This window comes from Ammospiza nelsoni, chromosome 3 (assembly GCF_027579445.1).
Source record: "Ammospiza nelsoni isolate bAmmNel1 chromosome 3, bAmmNel1.pri, whole genome shotgun sequence".
Taxonomy (NCBI): Eukaryota; Metazoa; Chordata; class Aves; order Passeriformes; family Passerellidae; genus Ammospiza; species Ammospiza nelsoni.
Window position 1 is genome coordinate 36,087,068 of NC_080635.1, and position 14,671 is coordinate 36,101,738.

Sequence of the window (14,671 nt, forward strand, 5' to 3'; positions counted from 1 at the left end):
TGTTTGAACTGACCACTTGATATAATTGTATCTCTTTGGTCTGACATCAGGGAAGGAGGGTAGGAGAAAAATGGCCACATCTGCCAGTGATAAAACAAACAGATCTATTTCAGAAAAACTCCCCTGCTTTTAACACAGGCCTATGATACACAGTGAGAAGCCTGTTCTGCTCTTTTAGTATTCAATCTCATAGCTCTTTAGGCTTAATTTCAAAGTGTTCATTTGCATTCTTGTTGAAATACTGCTTCCGTTCTAATCTAATAACTAGTGCAATTCCTTAAGATTATGGTCATTGTGTTTTCCGCATCTATGAAGCATTGTTAGAGCAAATGGAGAGGTGGCAGCTGTTTGCACCAGTAAGGATAATGAAATGCAGAGCACATTTACATATCCAGGTATTTCACCAACATCCACAGCACACAGCAGGCCAAATTCAGTCAAGTGCAGCTTCTAGCAAGTAGCTGAGACATCCAAAAAAGTCTGTTTTAAACATGGTTGCATTCCTACACCAAGCATGAGCTGACTCTAATCAGAGGTGAGTGTAGATTGTTGTAGTAGCAAGCCTTGCGTGTGTTTAAAATGTGGTGGGTCTGTAAAAGATGGCAAAAAGAAGTATTTAGTGTCAATATGAGGACACTGGTAATAAGGAAAAGCACCAGTGAAAGAAGTGATGAAGTTGTCCCTTTTCTAACCCTTCACCAAATTTATACAATCTGCCAGGGTCTTAGATTTAAGCCTGGATTAAAGCCCCAGATTCAGTGCTGGGATAAACGGAATTCCACAGGAGTTGTGCCCATTCATAGAAAGACAGTTTGTTCCGTAGAATAATGATGTGCCTTTCCGCCAAAACTTTCAGTATTTTAATGCCAAGTTACTGTCCAGAGACGCTTAATATTCTTGCTTCACTAGGTGTAAAACTGGCACCTCCAAGAGCTCCTCTGCTCTGGACAGTTTAATATATGGTTGCAAGATTCCAAAAAACTAAGGGACTGGCTGTCAGCATTTTGCCTGGATCATTTCCCAGCCACAGAGTGCTCCCTAGCAGATGGCTGCACCCGTGTCCGCTACAGCCGACAGAACTTCCTGGTTATACCTGGTTATAAAGCTCACAGAGCTGTGGCCACCCCAGGACATGGCTGAGGCACTGATGTCACCAGGAGCCACAGAGCTGCACGCCTCTTCCTGCGTCACAGCCAGGGGATGAGGATCAGGGCTTCAGAAATAGCAGGCACCCAGCAACACCAGTCATTGAGACTCAATCTACTGCATCTATTTAGGTTTTGGGGTCTATTAAAGAAAAGGAAAAAAAATTTTATCACTCAGCCCAGCCCTTCACCTCTTAGTTCTTCCATATTTGGCCTAAATTTCTTAGGATCAGTTTGCATGTTTCTTCTGTATAAGCAGGGCAGCTGCATCCAGGGCATTTTTGCGTGTTCAGGGCTTTTCTTCTTTCCAGTTCAAAGTTTTTCTTCTTCATTTAACAAGTCATTTAAGGGAAGCATAGATATGAGGCTGTGCTTGCTTGCTTATTGTATGTACATGACAGAGCACTTATATAATTTTTGAACATTTACTTGCTCACTGATCCTATAGAAGATAACTGCACCTGACATTTTGCATTTCCCTGATAGTTGAGTTTCTGGAAAAACTTTCTAGTTCATTAACATGAAAATGACAGGAGAAATTCCTGTGGTTCTTTTCCCCCTCAACTCTCTGCAGTAACAGAACATCCTGTACTGCTTTGTTTTGCAGGTTGATGGCTTCCTGACGCTTCTCTTTGGCCTGGCTAGCATTAATACCCTTACAGTGATCAGTGTGACACGCTATATCAAGGGCTGCCATCCTGAGAGAGGTAAGGAATAAAGGCAAGTCCAGTTCTGCCTTCCCTGAACCTGGTGCAAATCCGTACTTCTCTCAGTCACTATTATCAGTCAGGCAGGCTATACTAAATATAAATTAAACACATTGAAAAACAGAACATAATACAGTCATTTGCATTATAAACATGTTCTCATGGAATCCTTCAGGGTTAATTCCAGTAAGAGCCAAGTTATTACAAGTGTGCTTGGGTCACCATGAGTAAATTCATCCTTGTGCCAAAGATACCCCAGGTACTGCTGACCCTCTGTACTCCTCAAAATGTGACTCAAATGATAAGTTATACAAGCTCCTAAGTTATACATCCTGGTCTCGATCTCACTTTAAAATATTCACTCTTCTATGAGATGAAGTTTGAGAAGTTTCTGGTCAGGAATCAGATCAATTTTCATGCCTTTGTTGCAAGTTGCTTGCACCATCTTTCGGGCCGGAGCCTATCAATGTCTTCAGGGAAAGCATGTGCAAGTATATGGGCTGCATCAGATGAGTTTTTCTCTTTACTAGCACAAGGAGCATTTTCTGTGATAAGAACTTCTGCAGGGTGGTAATTTTTTCCACAGAAAGTTCTTCCGCAATTGGATGCAATGATAAACTTGTTGAAGCTAACTTTCAGCATGAACTGCTGCTGGAGCTGATAGAGTTTTGCTGTGATGTAATCCTACATCTTCTATTCATTGCCTGTTAAGAAGTCATATTCAAAACCCACAGTTCTCTTTTGTGAAGCTCTACCACATATCCATCTGACGGTGTGCATAATTTATGTATGAATCTCAATTTGAGCAAGTACTCAGTATAATGTTACAGAAATGTTGAGGAACAAACATTGGTGGATGCATAAATATTTCCCACATAAATGAAAAAATAACCACAGTGTATGGCAACAGCAGGACAGATTGAATCTTTTGTATCAAATGGTGAATACAGGCTGGACTAGTTTCTCCTTTTTAACAGGGAAAAACCTTGATGTCAGTAAGAAAATCCCCTGAATTTAGATTTATCTTGGTAATTTCTATGTAAAATACAACTGCATCCTTCATTTTACAAAATTACAAAGCATTAGTCTAACACAAAATTCACCAGTTCCAGGGCTCTCAACAAACTCATTGTCTCCTGTTTAAAAAACATTCATTTCCACTCTTCAGTGGGAACACAAGAATGACAGATGCTTTCAAAATCAAGCTTTTCTTATGAATATACATTTTTCTACCTTAATTTTTTTAATAGCTGTTTTACTTATTAGCTGGTGGTATAGGAGTGCATTTGGATTTCAGAGGTATGCTTGCCTTTCCAAGTACTATTTTCTGACCCAGGCATGCCATTGCAGGTCACTGCATCAGCAACAGCAGCATGTCGGTGGCTCTGGTTCTCATTTGGGTGGCCGCTTTCTTCTGGTCTGCAGCTCCATTGCTCGGCTGGGGCAGTTATACAGGTAACAGGTATCTCTCAGTTGTACTTACCTGGCACCTCTCCACTTAACAAAGATAAACTTACCTTTCTTCCATGCTCTTTGTGATAAACCAGACCGATTATCAGTGGAACTGAGGAAATCATTCATTGTGCGTGACGTAGGTGCAGAGCGTTGCCTGCTTTGGTATCAGCTATGAAGAGATTTTTTTTTTAAGACATCACAGGAAAGACTTGGACCAAGTGCATATTGCCTATGGAAAAAGAGAGGCCAGAAATACTTGGCATGGTTAAGGAGTGAGATAAAGAAAACTATCAAAAGACATCTTTCAAAAACTGTCAAGTTTAGTAAACTAGCAAAGAAGACAAGTTCCAGCAAGTTAAACTTGAAACTGTAATAAGACAAGCCAGAAAGATTTGGCAAACAATTTGTTGAAAATATGAAAATTTACGTAGCAAAGGAACTTAAAGTGTTGGAAAGTTTGGGAGTCCAAGAAAGAATTAGGGTGCAAGATAAGGCCATGTCAAAAAAGGAGGGTGAGGGAAAAAAGGAAAAAATTTGTGTAGTGAACACTGTAGAAATTCAGTGCCTAAGGCATGTGACAGACCAGAAAATTTCTTCAAGAGGGAAAGATGGAGAAATTGCCTCAATTTAAGCCTGTAAGAATTCAACAAACCAAATATCTAGGAACAAATGGTAATTATACAGAAGTCCCAATAACTGAAATCATGTGACTGACATTGTCCAGCAGTTACCCGTCTGGATTCTGTAGGCCTCTGCATTCTTTGAGAAGTCATTAAATTTGTGGAGACTTACTGAAGCAGCTATGTGTATATATTCTCTTATTTAGTGAATGTGTAAGCTTTGAGATATCTCTGGACCCTTGAAGTATGGGTGTGAGAAAAGCAGCCATCCTATGGTTGGTTAAATGTTCTATCCTTTACATACCAAAATACTCCCACAATATTTGACTCAACGGACCTTTGGTTTGAGGCTAATTCACACTGTTTATTAGACTGTGTGAATTCTATGTCATATTTTTGCATTCTGGACTGTCATAAACTTGGTTGGTTTTGACTGGTAATTTTCTGTGTATCTTCTGGTAATCTATGTTCTTTTTACATTAATCTGCCAGCTCTTCATTTATAGGGGTACTTCTGATGTCTGATTTTGGCCTTAAACTGGAGCCAGGGACTTTTTGGGCAACACTACTTTGTCAGGACATTCGAGTGCCTCCATGGACCCTGTTTGAATTCAATTCCTTGGCAGTGGTTTTCAAGACTGCTTCTAGGAGTGCTTTCCCCTACTGAGACTCACAGCAATTTGGGGTTCCAGGGCTGTCTCTAAACACACCTGTAGTGAGGGCACCCACAGAGATGTGGGAACCCAGCAGCAGCAAGTCCAGCAGCAGGCACCAGCAGAGCACAGCATGTTACAGCTGGCTACCTCAACCTTTCACTACTACACAATATCTTCAGGGGCCCCCAGGACCCCACCAGTTTTTGGGAAAGCCACTTGTTTTTGTCCCTGTGTAGGGGAAAAACATAGCTCTGAATTCTGACTTGCGGAAAATCTGCCGGATTTTCTTCTCCTGTCATCTGAAGGCTGGTTTCATTTTTCAGGCAAAAGTTTTCAAAAGCAGAAACCCAGAATTAAGCCAGATTTTATGGCTATATTTTTGAATCCTGAGGTCTACTGATGGAAAAGGCGAAGGAGAGAAAAATCTATTTCTATTACAGAACACATTCAGACAGCAACATCTAGAGATTTTGGTGATAAAAATACTGAGCTCTTTTTGATGAGAATCATGAAAGAGATTTTAACCTTTTGCTCATTTAATTCCTCCTGTTTAAATCTCCTATTACCTGTGAGGAATTAAGGGAATTTTTTTTTCTTCAAAATTACCACTGGATATTAAGGAGATATCTGCTGCTAAACCATGTAGTCTTCACCTGTATTGTATCTCCGGGACCTGTTAATACTTGACTTTCCTAATTTTGATTCATGCTTTATTTATTTGTAATTCTATTTGCTACCACAGCTTTTTCCACTTAAAAAGAAAAATTTGCAATTCACAATCTATAGAAAAACCTCTAAGGTTATAGAACTCAAGTTTTCTATGAGGTCATCTTTGCAAACACATCAGGAGACCTAAAGAAGTCAACTGTAATTCATAAAAGTGTTTGAGCCAGAGACTACACATTATTCCCACTGCCTTTTCCTTAAGCCCCTGCTCAGCTCTTGTCTCACTAGTGGTAGACCCTGCAATCTGCCTGACTTCATTTTAAAAACCTGCATCTCTGTGTTGCAGGACTGTGTGCTTCCCATTTATTGAAAGGTCTCATATCTTTCTAAGTATTAATATGTTTTGTCTTCTCATAATCTTTATCATTAGCTGTATCAATTTAGTCTCATGGCTCTCACTGCAGAGAGAACTTCCATTACCTCAAGAAGCCTTGATTTTTTTTATTTCCTGCTTAGTTATGTAAGTAGTGACTTTTTACATTTGGCATACTGTCAATGAATTTCTTGTTATGCTGTAACAGAGCTCATCTTAGGAAGTTACTATGTAGAGTATTATGACAAATAAGAGTACATATCACTCAAGGATATAAATTATTTTTTTAAATAAAGTGTCACAGTTTCCTATCCTGAAACAACAGTTTGTGCATTATGGATTTACTCTGACAGTTACAAACTCAACAGAATGATAATACACATTAAAATTTGTTACAGTCTAAATGGTCTTGAAAAATTGTTTATGTAGGAAGTAATGTCATGTCTCATTAAATCAGAAAGATCCATTCTGTAGTGCTTGACAGAAGAAAAATACAGCATTTTAACTAATAAATAATTGCTCAAAAGCAGATCAATATTCTAAAAATGCTAACCAACTTATTCTTGCTTTCCAGATCGCATGTATGGCACATGTGAGATAGACTGGGCAAAAGCCAACTTCTCTACAATCTACAAGTCCTACATCGTCTCCATTTTTATCTGCTGCTTTTTCCTGCCTGTCTCAGTCATGGTCTTCTCATATGTGTCCATCATCAACACAGTCAAACTAAGCCATGCATTGACAGGACTGGGTGATCCCACAGACAGACAGAGGAGAATAGAGCGGGATGTCACCAGGGTGAGTTTGGGTTTCATACCAGGTGGGATTCATGTCAATGAAATCTGTCTTTCCAAAAATTGATCTCAACTAGAACAGAAGAGAATAAAACCAATCAATTGCATTTCATTTCTTTATAACTCTAGTGACAGAGTCTGAAGTCAGTGAAGAATATGCAGTTTGTTTAAAATTTCTACTGCATCAGTTGGTTAATATTGGTGCTACATCACATTTTAAAAAATGATCTAAATATAATTGGAGCTCGTTTTACAGCAGAAACCCCAAAAATATGGTTTGGCATATGCTCTTTTCTTTCAGAAGTTACACTACTCCTGAGCATACTCCGAATTTAGAGTGCAGTTTAGAGTGCAGATTTCAGTTTACTCACTGTTTAGTTAAGTCTACCTGAAACCCTCTGTATTCATATAAACATATGGGAATGCAGCTATTTTCATTCTGTTAGATGAGGCATTTCTTAACCACACCACCATGACAAAATTCAATACGTAGCTCCTAGGTCTTCCTGGCTTCATCAAAGCAAACTACTTCTTTGTTCATATTCTCCAATAAGCCATAACTTCAGGGCAATCCAGACCTTTCCCTTCCAGCAAGTGTTCAAGTTATTATTCTCAGTGTTTTGCTCCCCTGATGTAGTCTTCCAAAATAGATTTAACATTATTCTTCTTCTGTCTTTTAGGTCTCTATTGTCATTTGCACAGCCTTCATTATTGCCTGGTCACCATATGCTGTCATCTCTATATGGTCTGCCTATGGTCACCCTGTGCCCAACCTCACCAGCATCCTTGCCAGTTTGTTTGCTAAGTCTGCCAGCTTCTACAACCCCATTATCTACTTTGGAATGAGCTCCAAATTTCGAAGGGACATTTTCATCTTGTTCCATTGTGCCAAGGAAGCCAAGGACCCTGTGAAGCTCAAACGTTTCAAAAACCTCAAACCAAAGCAGCCACAGCCTTCTCAGAAAGAAGAGAAGTATGCACCAGAAATGCACCCTGCACCAAGCCCCGATTCTGGGGTGGGAAGCCCAACCAACACCCCACCTCCAGCAAACAGGGAAGTGTATTTTGGTATTTTTGATACACCATCCAATAACCCCAATATTGAATGTGATAGATTGTAAGTTTTGTGGCTGTTTAATACACACACTTTGTGTTCAGGAAGACCCTCTACAGAGCAGCCTTGAGTAATTTACTAATTCCCATTCCATCTGTTTCTTGCTGTACCACTGATGACTATACAACTCAAGCAAATCAGATGGTAAAGGGATATTTTCCTTCTATGTAGGTACAAAATGCTCCAAAGAACATTAAAATGTGGGCAGCACACCCAGTGCCAGAAACACTTAATTTCACATGCATGCAGGAAAAGAAAGACTGACTTCAGGAGAGCAGGCATTAGCTAGCAAAATTAACTAATAATTTCCTATCCAAATGTTATCAATTCTGGACTACAGTTCCAAGAATGTCTTTTGCTCTTTAACAGTCACAGACACAGGTGATTGTTTTAGCTCTGTGGTACTTCACAGCCATGGCTGCAGGAGAAGACTGGCCCTGCTGAGATTGCTGTGGAGCTGCTACAGCTCCAAAGGCTGCAAGGTGGTGGAAAAAGCCTTCTACCCCCTGCAGGTGTGCCCATTATAGGGCTCCCAGACCTCACAGGCCCCTCATGGGAGTGTGTCTGATCATAGGATCAGAGAATATTTTGTGTTGGAAGGAACCTTATACATCACTTCATTCCAACCCCCATGCCATGGGCAGGTACACCTTCCACTAGACCAGGTTGCTCAGAGCCCCTTCCAGCCTGGCCTTGAATGCTTCCATGGATGGAGCACCCACAGTTCCCTGGGCAACCTGTTGCAGTGTGAAGAATTTTAGTGAAGAGTTTCTTCCTAATATCTAATCTAAACCTACAGTCTTCCAGTTTAAAGTCTTTCCCCCTTGCCCTATCACTTGTAAAAAGTCCCTCTCCATCTTTCTTGTAGGCTCCCCTTTCATTCTGGAAGGCTGCTGTGAGGTTTCCCCAAAGCCTTCTCCAGAGTAATGAGCTCCAGCTCTCTGCCTGTCTTCACAGGCCATCCTCTGGTGGCCTGTGCCTGACTCTGTGTGTGTCTATGCAAGGACTAGGAGTTGTAATACATTGAAAATATTAGTCTGGTATTTTCTAGTTACTGTAAGTCTGAGCAATGGTTTCACATTTTCCTCATTGGTTTGCAGAATTATTCCCATCCCCACTGCCCTTCCTGGTGAGCAGGGCCTGGCTGTGGCATTCTGGAAAGCTAATTTGATTTTACTGATCTGTCTCCAAACTGATTGTCTTTCTACCTTCCTCTGAAGGTGGACCAAGATATATACAGGTAATGAAACCAAAACTGACTTAGGTTTTAAGAGTACTGATGAGGGGTAGCATCAGAGCTATTTACAAAATAGAATTCAACACTCCACATTTACTTCTAGAGGACATTTTGTTACCTACCTATGGGTAAAAAGTGACTTTTTTAAAATCCAACTATGTAGCAATTAAGGATAATGATTTAACAGCTATACTGTAGGACTAAATCAGTTGCCAGACTACCAGATGTTACAATATCCATCGAGTTATATCACCAAGTTTATTTTACAGAATCAAAATGAGAGAGTATGTTTTCATAATTCCCCATCTTGTAAATTAACTGCATACTCAAAGACTTCTTTTAAAATGTCTCTGTGTTAGCAATGGAAATTGTGGGTTCATTTAGTGCCATTTGCAACTTAAACAGGGAAAAAATAAAAAGAAAAAAACTTTTTACTTTTTGCTAACCTCTGCTCTTTATGAACTTTTGAAATCTTGCTGTCTGGGTGTGCTGAAATGTAGTTGTTTTGCAAAAATATGCTCTTCCAGATGTGTTTCTTGGGAAAGTTACTAAGAGAGCCCAACTCCATTCCCTCCATTACTCTATTTGTTTTGAGAAAATCATCTGTGTTTTGAAGTTAAAAACAAATAAACAATATAAGCAACACTGGGGAACTGTGCTTTCTTTCATGGCCACAGATTTGAACTACAAGAGTATTCATTTTCATGGAAAAATTTGAGATATGGATGCTATTTCATTTCCATAAATAATTAAAAGCAAATAAGTAAATATTTTGCTTCCAGATAGAAGCGCATGCTGTAGCTGCAGAAATAGATGAAGTTGTTTAGTGCAAAGTCCTGTACCAGCTGGATAAAGCCAGGCTGGGCTAACCAAAGCTAGCACACTGTTTTGAAAGCTTCTAAGTGTAGCACAAAATCCACTTTACTAACCATGATGGACTGAGACTCCTCACTGCTGACAGAGAGGCAGCAGTGCCATGCAGCCCTGTTGCATTCCCAGAGACAGCCACAGCCACAGCCACAGGTGTGCCAGACACCTGCCCAGAGGCTCTCTGTGGCTGTAGGTGCCAGCCTGGCTTGTAATCTGTGTTTCTGCTAATTTACAGATACCTAGAGAAAATTGCAAAAATGCTGTTGATCTGCAGGATTCAGACTCGGACATAGAAAGAGGAGGAAGGCAGAGCATGAGACCATTTCCACGACTGTCCCCAAACTCCAGCTGAAATCTCTAATAGTTCATACACCATTGAGCACATTTGGTGAGGTTAGACTGGGGGAAGAGGAGGGAATACAAAAAAAGCCAGAATAGGAGCAGAGGAAAAATACGAAAGGGGAGAAACCAGATCAGCAGGGGAGCAAGAGGCCAGGAGTCAAAGGATATGTACCTGCTGAAAGACAACTAGAAACAGCACAGAAAAAGCCTTTACTGGACTGCCCAAGACATCTCTCCTGCAAGGCCAAAAGCTCCAGTCCTTTGTGGATACATGGTGATACCACAGGATTGCACAGCTGTAGAGCAGAGCAGCTAGTTTCACAGGGTGTCTTTGCAGACTCCAGCCTGTGCTCCAGGTTCAGCAACAGCAGGAGCACATTTGTCAAGTTAATCAAGTAAAAAAGCTTCCAGCCCTAGAGCATCAGTGCCCTGTAGCTGCACCCACAACACCAGCAAGTGGCTAAAGGCAGAAAAAAGTTCCAGAATCCATTACTGGAGTGCATGTAAGGGAATGCACATCAGCATTTTAAGTGTGGGAATCAACACAAATCCATTTGTAAAACGCTTTTCCTGTGTCCTGGATTTCCTCCCCTTGTCTCTGGTCCCTCATGTGCCCAAACAAGGCTGGCCCTGCTGCTGCTGCATCCACAGCCTGTTGAGCCAATGCTGTCACTCAGAAAGGAGCAAAGAGCTTGGTGATGCAGGACAGGAAGCAAGGAGTAAGTATGGAAAGGGTGTGGGGTTTCATGACTTTTACTTAGCAAGAATGAAGTACAAACAACATAGAGAGTTTCAGAGTCAAATCACTTTTCCCTATAACTTTGCTGCTCCTCACAGCCTCAGATTTTCTTTTACAGCTGGTGATTTGTAGCAGCAGAGCTGTGAGAAGGCTGTTGTCCTGACTGATATTCTGGTGGCAAGGAGGCTTCTCTGGAAAAGTGCAGGTTTGAATGCTCTCCATCTGAGATGGTCTTACAAGGGAGGTCCTATTTCAATGTGGTTTGTATTGAATGGCTTAGTGCCAGCCTGCACAAGTGAGATCTCATGTCTATTGCTAGTGTCCGAATGGTCTCTTGTCATGAGGTAGGAGAACAATATTTAGATCTCTCTCCCTTTGGCATAGAAATTCTGGCCTGTAGGCTCCTTCTGTCTCTCTTGATCAGCCCTGGATTCTACTGTGAGACATTGTAATTGTTGGGGTTGTTTCCATGTATGGCACACCAAAACAGCAGCACCATCTGGCAAAAGGTAGCAGGCCAACCAATTCTACCATTTTTGAAGGATGCTGTCAGCATTTTCTGGCTTGTTCCAGCAGGATCCAAGACAGAGATCTTATCCTAGATGCAAGGAACCCACCCAAAATCTCCTTGCTAGCTGTTCATTATCCACTTCTGTAATCACAGCCTTTTTGACATTGCTAAAACACCCAGGAAAAATGATGTGCATAATGAAGTCACCTTGAAAAATGCTAGAAGCATTAAGCATTAAGCACACTTTAAATTATGTCTTTAGCTACTCTACATATTAATTTCCAACCATTTTCCAACTGTTTTGATTAGCTATTGATTAGTACACTCAGCAGGTGAGCTCCTAATGGCCACATAATTCGTGTGCATCAAAATCTCATCAGCTCTTACTTGATTATTTCTTATTATCAATATTATTCATAATTATCAACATATCAGTATTATACCAAAATCTCTGCAGTTATTAATAATGAAGTGCAGTTATTAATACTCACATGTACAACCTGGCCTTGCAAGTGGATTACCAACATCCCTGTCACTGACACAACCTTTTCACTGGGACTACAGAGTTCAAACAATTAAGTTAATTCAGGATTATTTCTATTCAATTTCCACATTTAAAAATAGCCTCTTCTGGACTGGGGAGAGGAAAAAAAATTTATGATAATCCTGTGTTTATTTATGCCAAGAAAACCTCTTGGGCCCACATTTCCCCTGCTAGCATTTTTGCCAAGCTGAAAACCCTTCAGGATGTTGGCACATTGAAATACATAAGAGCATTTCTTAATAGCTTTGACATTCCTAATGCAAACATGAATGACTTGAGTGTGTAGTTGGAGAGAGTGGGATAGCCTACTCCAGTCCAGTCCCTGTTCTCAGTGCTGTTATGCATTTTTATCTAATGACTCATGTAATAGTATCTCTTGTAGCAGAGACCAGAAAACAAGAAACCCTTCATCCCCCCTTAAGACAGTGATTTTATTACAGTGTGAACTACTCAGGCTTGCATCCCCTTGCTGGCTCTCTCTTCACCCTATAAGTTCTTCATTCTTGGCTGGACAGACTGACACAATAAGAGAGATCCAGAGTGCGCCCACCCAAGCATGGCCTATGGTTTAGCACTTTCCTCAGAGGAGACAGAGACAAAACCCCTTCCTGAGGACGGGGTTCAATAAGAACAATGTTCTACTGCTACCCTGGTGAATAGTTTCACCTCAGGCAACAACAGGAAGGGTTGGTAACATAGCCTTGGCTCTGTTTTGAAAACAGCCTGGCAAACCAGGTTTTCTTGCAATGCTGTGTTTGTCCCTCTGCCTACCTCTCAAACTGATGAGAGCATGGAGTCCAAATCTTCTCAGTAAATCAACAAATGCAGAGGATTTTTGCAAGTGCTTCAGGAGCTCTGCAGACCAGTGAAGGTGCCTGCAGGGTAAATTGGCTCTGTATTTTGTTTTGGTCTGAAGTGCCTAATACCCATCTGCAGCAAAGACTCCCTAATCCTTTCCTGCACTGATGATGAAGGAATATGAAAAGCTACAATCTTGTGCAGTTGGGGAAAAAAACCTCTAAGGTCCTCATGACCAGCATATATTTCTGCTTCCTAGGACATAGCAACCAGGTGATTCCAGATGAAGCAGGCTAAAACTGAAAACATGGTCTTCTCCAGAAGAATGGAGTAAGGGTACTAGTGGATACAAATATCCACAGAACCTGCAAGAAGCTTTGCGCCTGGAAGACTCTTAAAGAGCTTCATATACCCAGACTCAGGTTAAAAGAGGTAAGTGAATTGCATTGGCTGCAGGAGAAAGCAGAAGCTTGTCATCTGAACCCAGGATTTTCTTTATAGTTATGAGTACCCACATATGTATTTAGCACATATTTTTTAAAGGACTTTCTTTTCTGGGTTGGATTATTTCTGTATCATCATAAAAAGGAAGCAAGACTGAAAATGTCTTGGTGTGCAGGAGAAGCATAAATATAAGAATAAATATAAGGTTAAAAGAATGTGCAATAGTACTAGAGTAGGAACACAGATCAATAAGAAAATTACTAAATGGAATGTAATAAGCCCATTGCTGGTAGAGAAAACGGCCACACTGAATAATAAAAATAAAAAAGAACTACCAGCTGTCTGTGCCAATAATCATCTTCTTTGATGCTCAGTGAATGAGACAAAAGCCCTCTGGGGATAACAAACATACAGCATTTAATTATGTAATAGGATGTAACCTAGTAAAAGGAGAGTGGAAGGACTTGAAAAATCACAATATATATATGCAATAAATGCTCTCCCTGGCTGATGTTTGACAGCCTTCTGTAGCCTTTGACACTGTACACCAGCCAGCCTGGCTGCTGGAAAGAACCACTGCTAGAGCAAAGCTGGGATGGTCCTGGAGGGTGCATGTGTGGCCAGAGGCTCCTCTGCTGGGTCCAGCACAAGGTCACTGTGAGCTGCCCGAGCACAAGGCACCTCTGCGTGTCACATCTGTCACAGTGTTTGCAAATAGAGTGTGAAGTCAAGAATAATGTCTGGCAGCACAAGTGAGAGCATGAGCATCTCTTTGTGATGTGACCTGGCAAAGCCTTATCATGTGCCAAAGACAAATTTCTGATGGATTCAAATCATATTAATGTTCATACAGTGAACTGGGAGAACTCAGGACATATTTTGCACCACTGGTAAACTGCTGTGGGAAATGAACAATACTAACTTATCGGAGAACAAGCTAGCAAGTCATGAAATAGCATGCAGCCTGTGCAGGGACTTAAAGAGAATAGAAAATGGGCTTTAACCATGTTACCTGACGATCCAGCCCTCAGCTTCCTTAGCTGAAAGGCAGTTAAGTACATCAGCATTATTGTGTGTCCTATCAGAAGAAGTCATCCCAAGTAAATGATCTTCTCAAGAATTTGAAAGTTTATCTTAGCTACAGAGATGAAACCCATATCTGCCCACAATTTGGAGCAGATATTGCCAGACCATTCCACATCATTGGAGTCATCCACTTTGGAAAGTAGATACATCTTATTCTTTGAAAGATAGTACATATTCTTCTCAAGGAAGTCTTAAGTATTTTGACTTGTGAGCTTTTACAAGAGGTGAAGCACATAGACTCAGGAAGTCTGGGAAAATGTGACTCTTAGTGGGCTGTGGGAAAAGACCTGACTAGCACTAGGATAACTAGACAGGTTATGCTGATAGAGGAGCCAAAAAGCTTGACATCAGACATTAGAGCAGATAAGAGGAAGACTCTATCAACTCCTGGGCTGCAGCACACTTGAGTCTTTCTCAGGTTAGTTTAGACCTCCAGTTTGCTTATACCCCACTCACTGGCTCTCTGTAATGGTTTGTGGTGTCCACTCACCTCTCTGTTGATTCACCATAACCTGAGGAGAAGCAGCATTTCAGTTCCCCATTTCCAGTCTAACAGAAATTCCATGTTTCA

The 14,671-nt window shown here is 40.9% G+C and overlaps 1 protein-coding gene across 1 annotated transcript in view; it reads left to right on the forward strand.

Moving 5' to 3' along the window:
* Positions 1-7,536, forward strand: part of LOC132071745 (opsin-5-like) — a 29,132-nt gene extending 21,596 nt beyond the window's left edge. Inside the window, 4 exon segments of the mRNA XM_059469505.1 lie at positions 1,753-1,852; positions 3,203-3,307; positions 6,196-6,419; positions 7,096-7,536. Of these exon segments, the coding sequence (XP_059325488.1) occupies positions 1,753-1,852; positions 3,203-3,307; positions 6,196-6,419; positions 7,096-7,536 (870 nt within the window).
* The last annotated feature ends 7,135 nt before the right edge of the window (positions 7,537-14,671 follow it).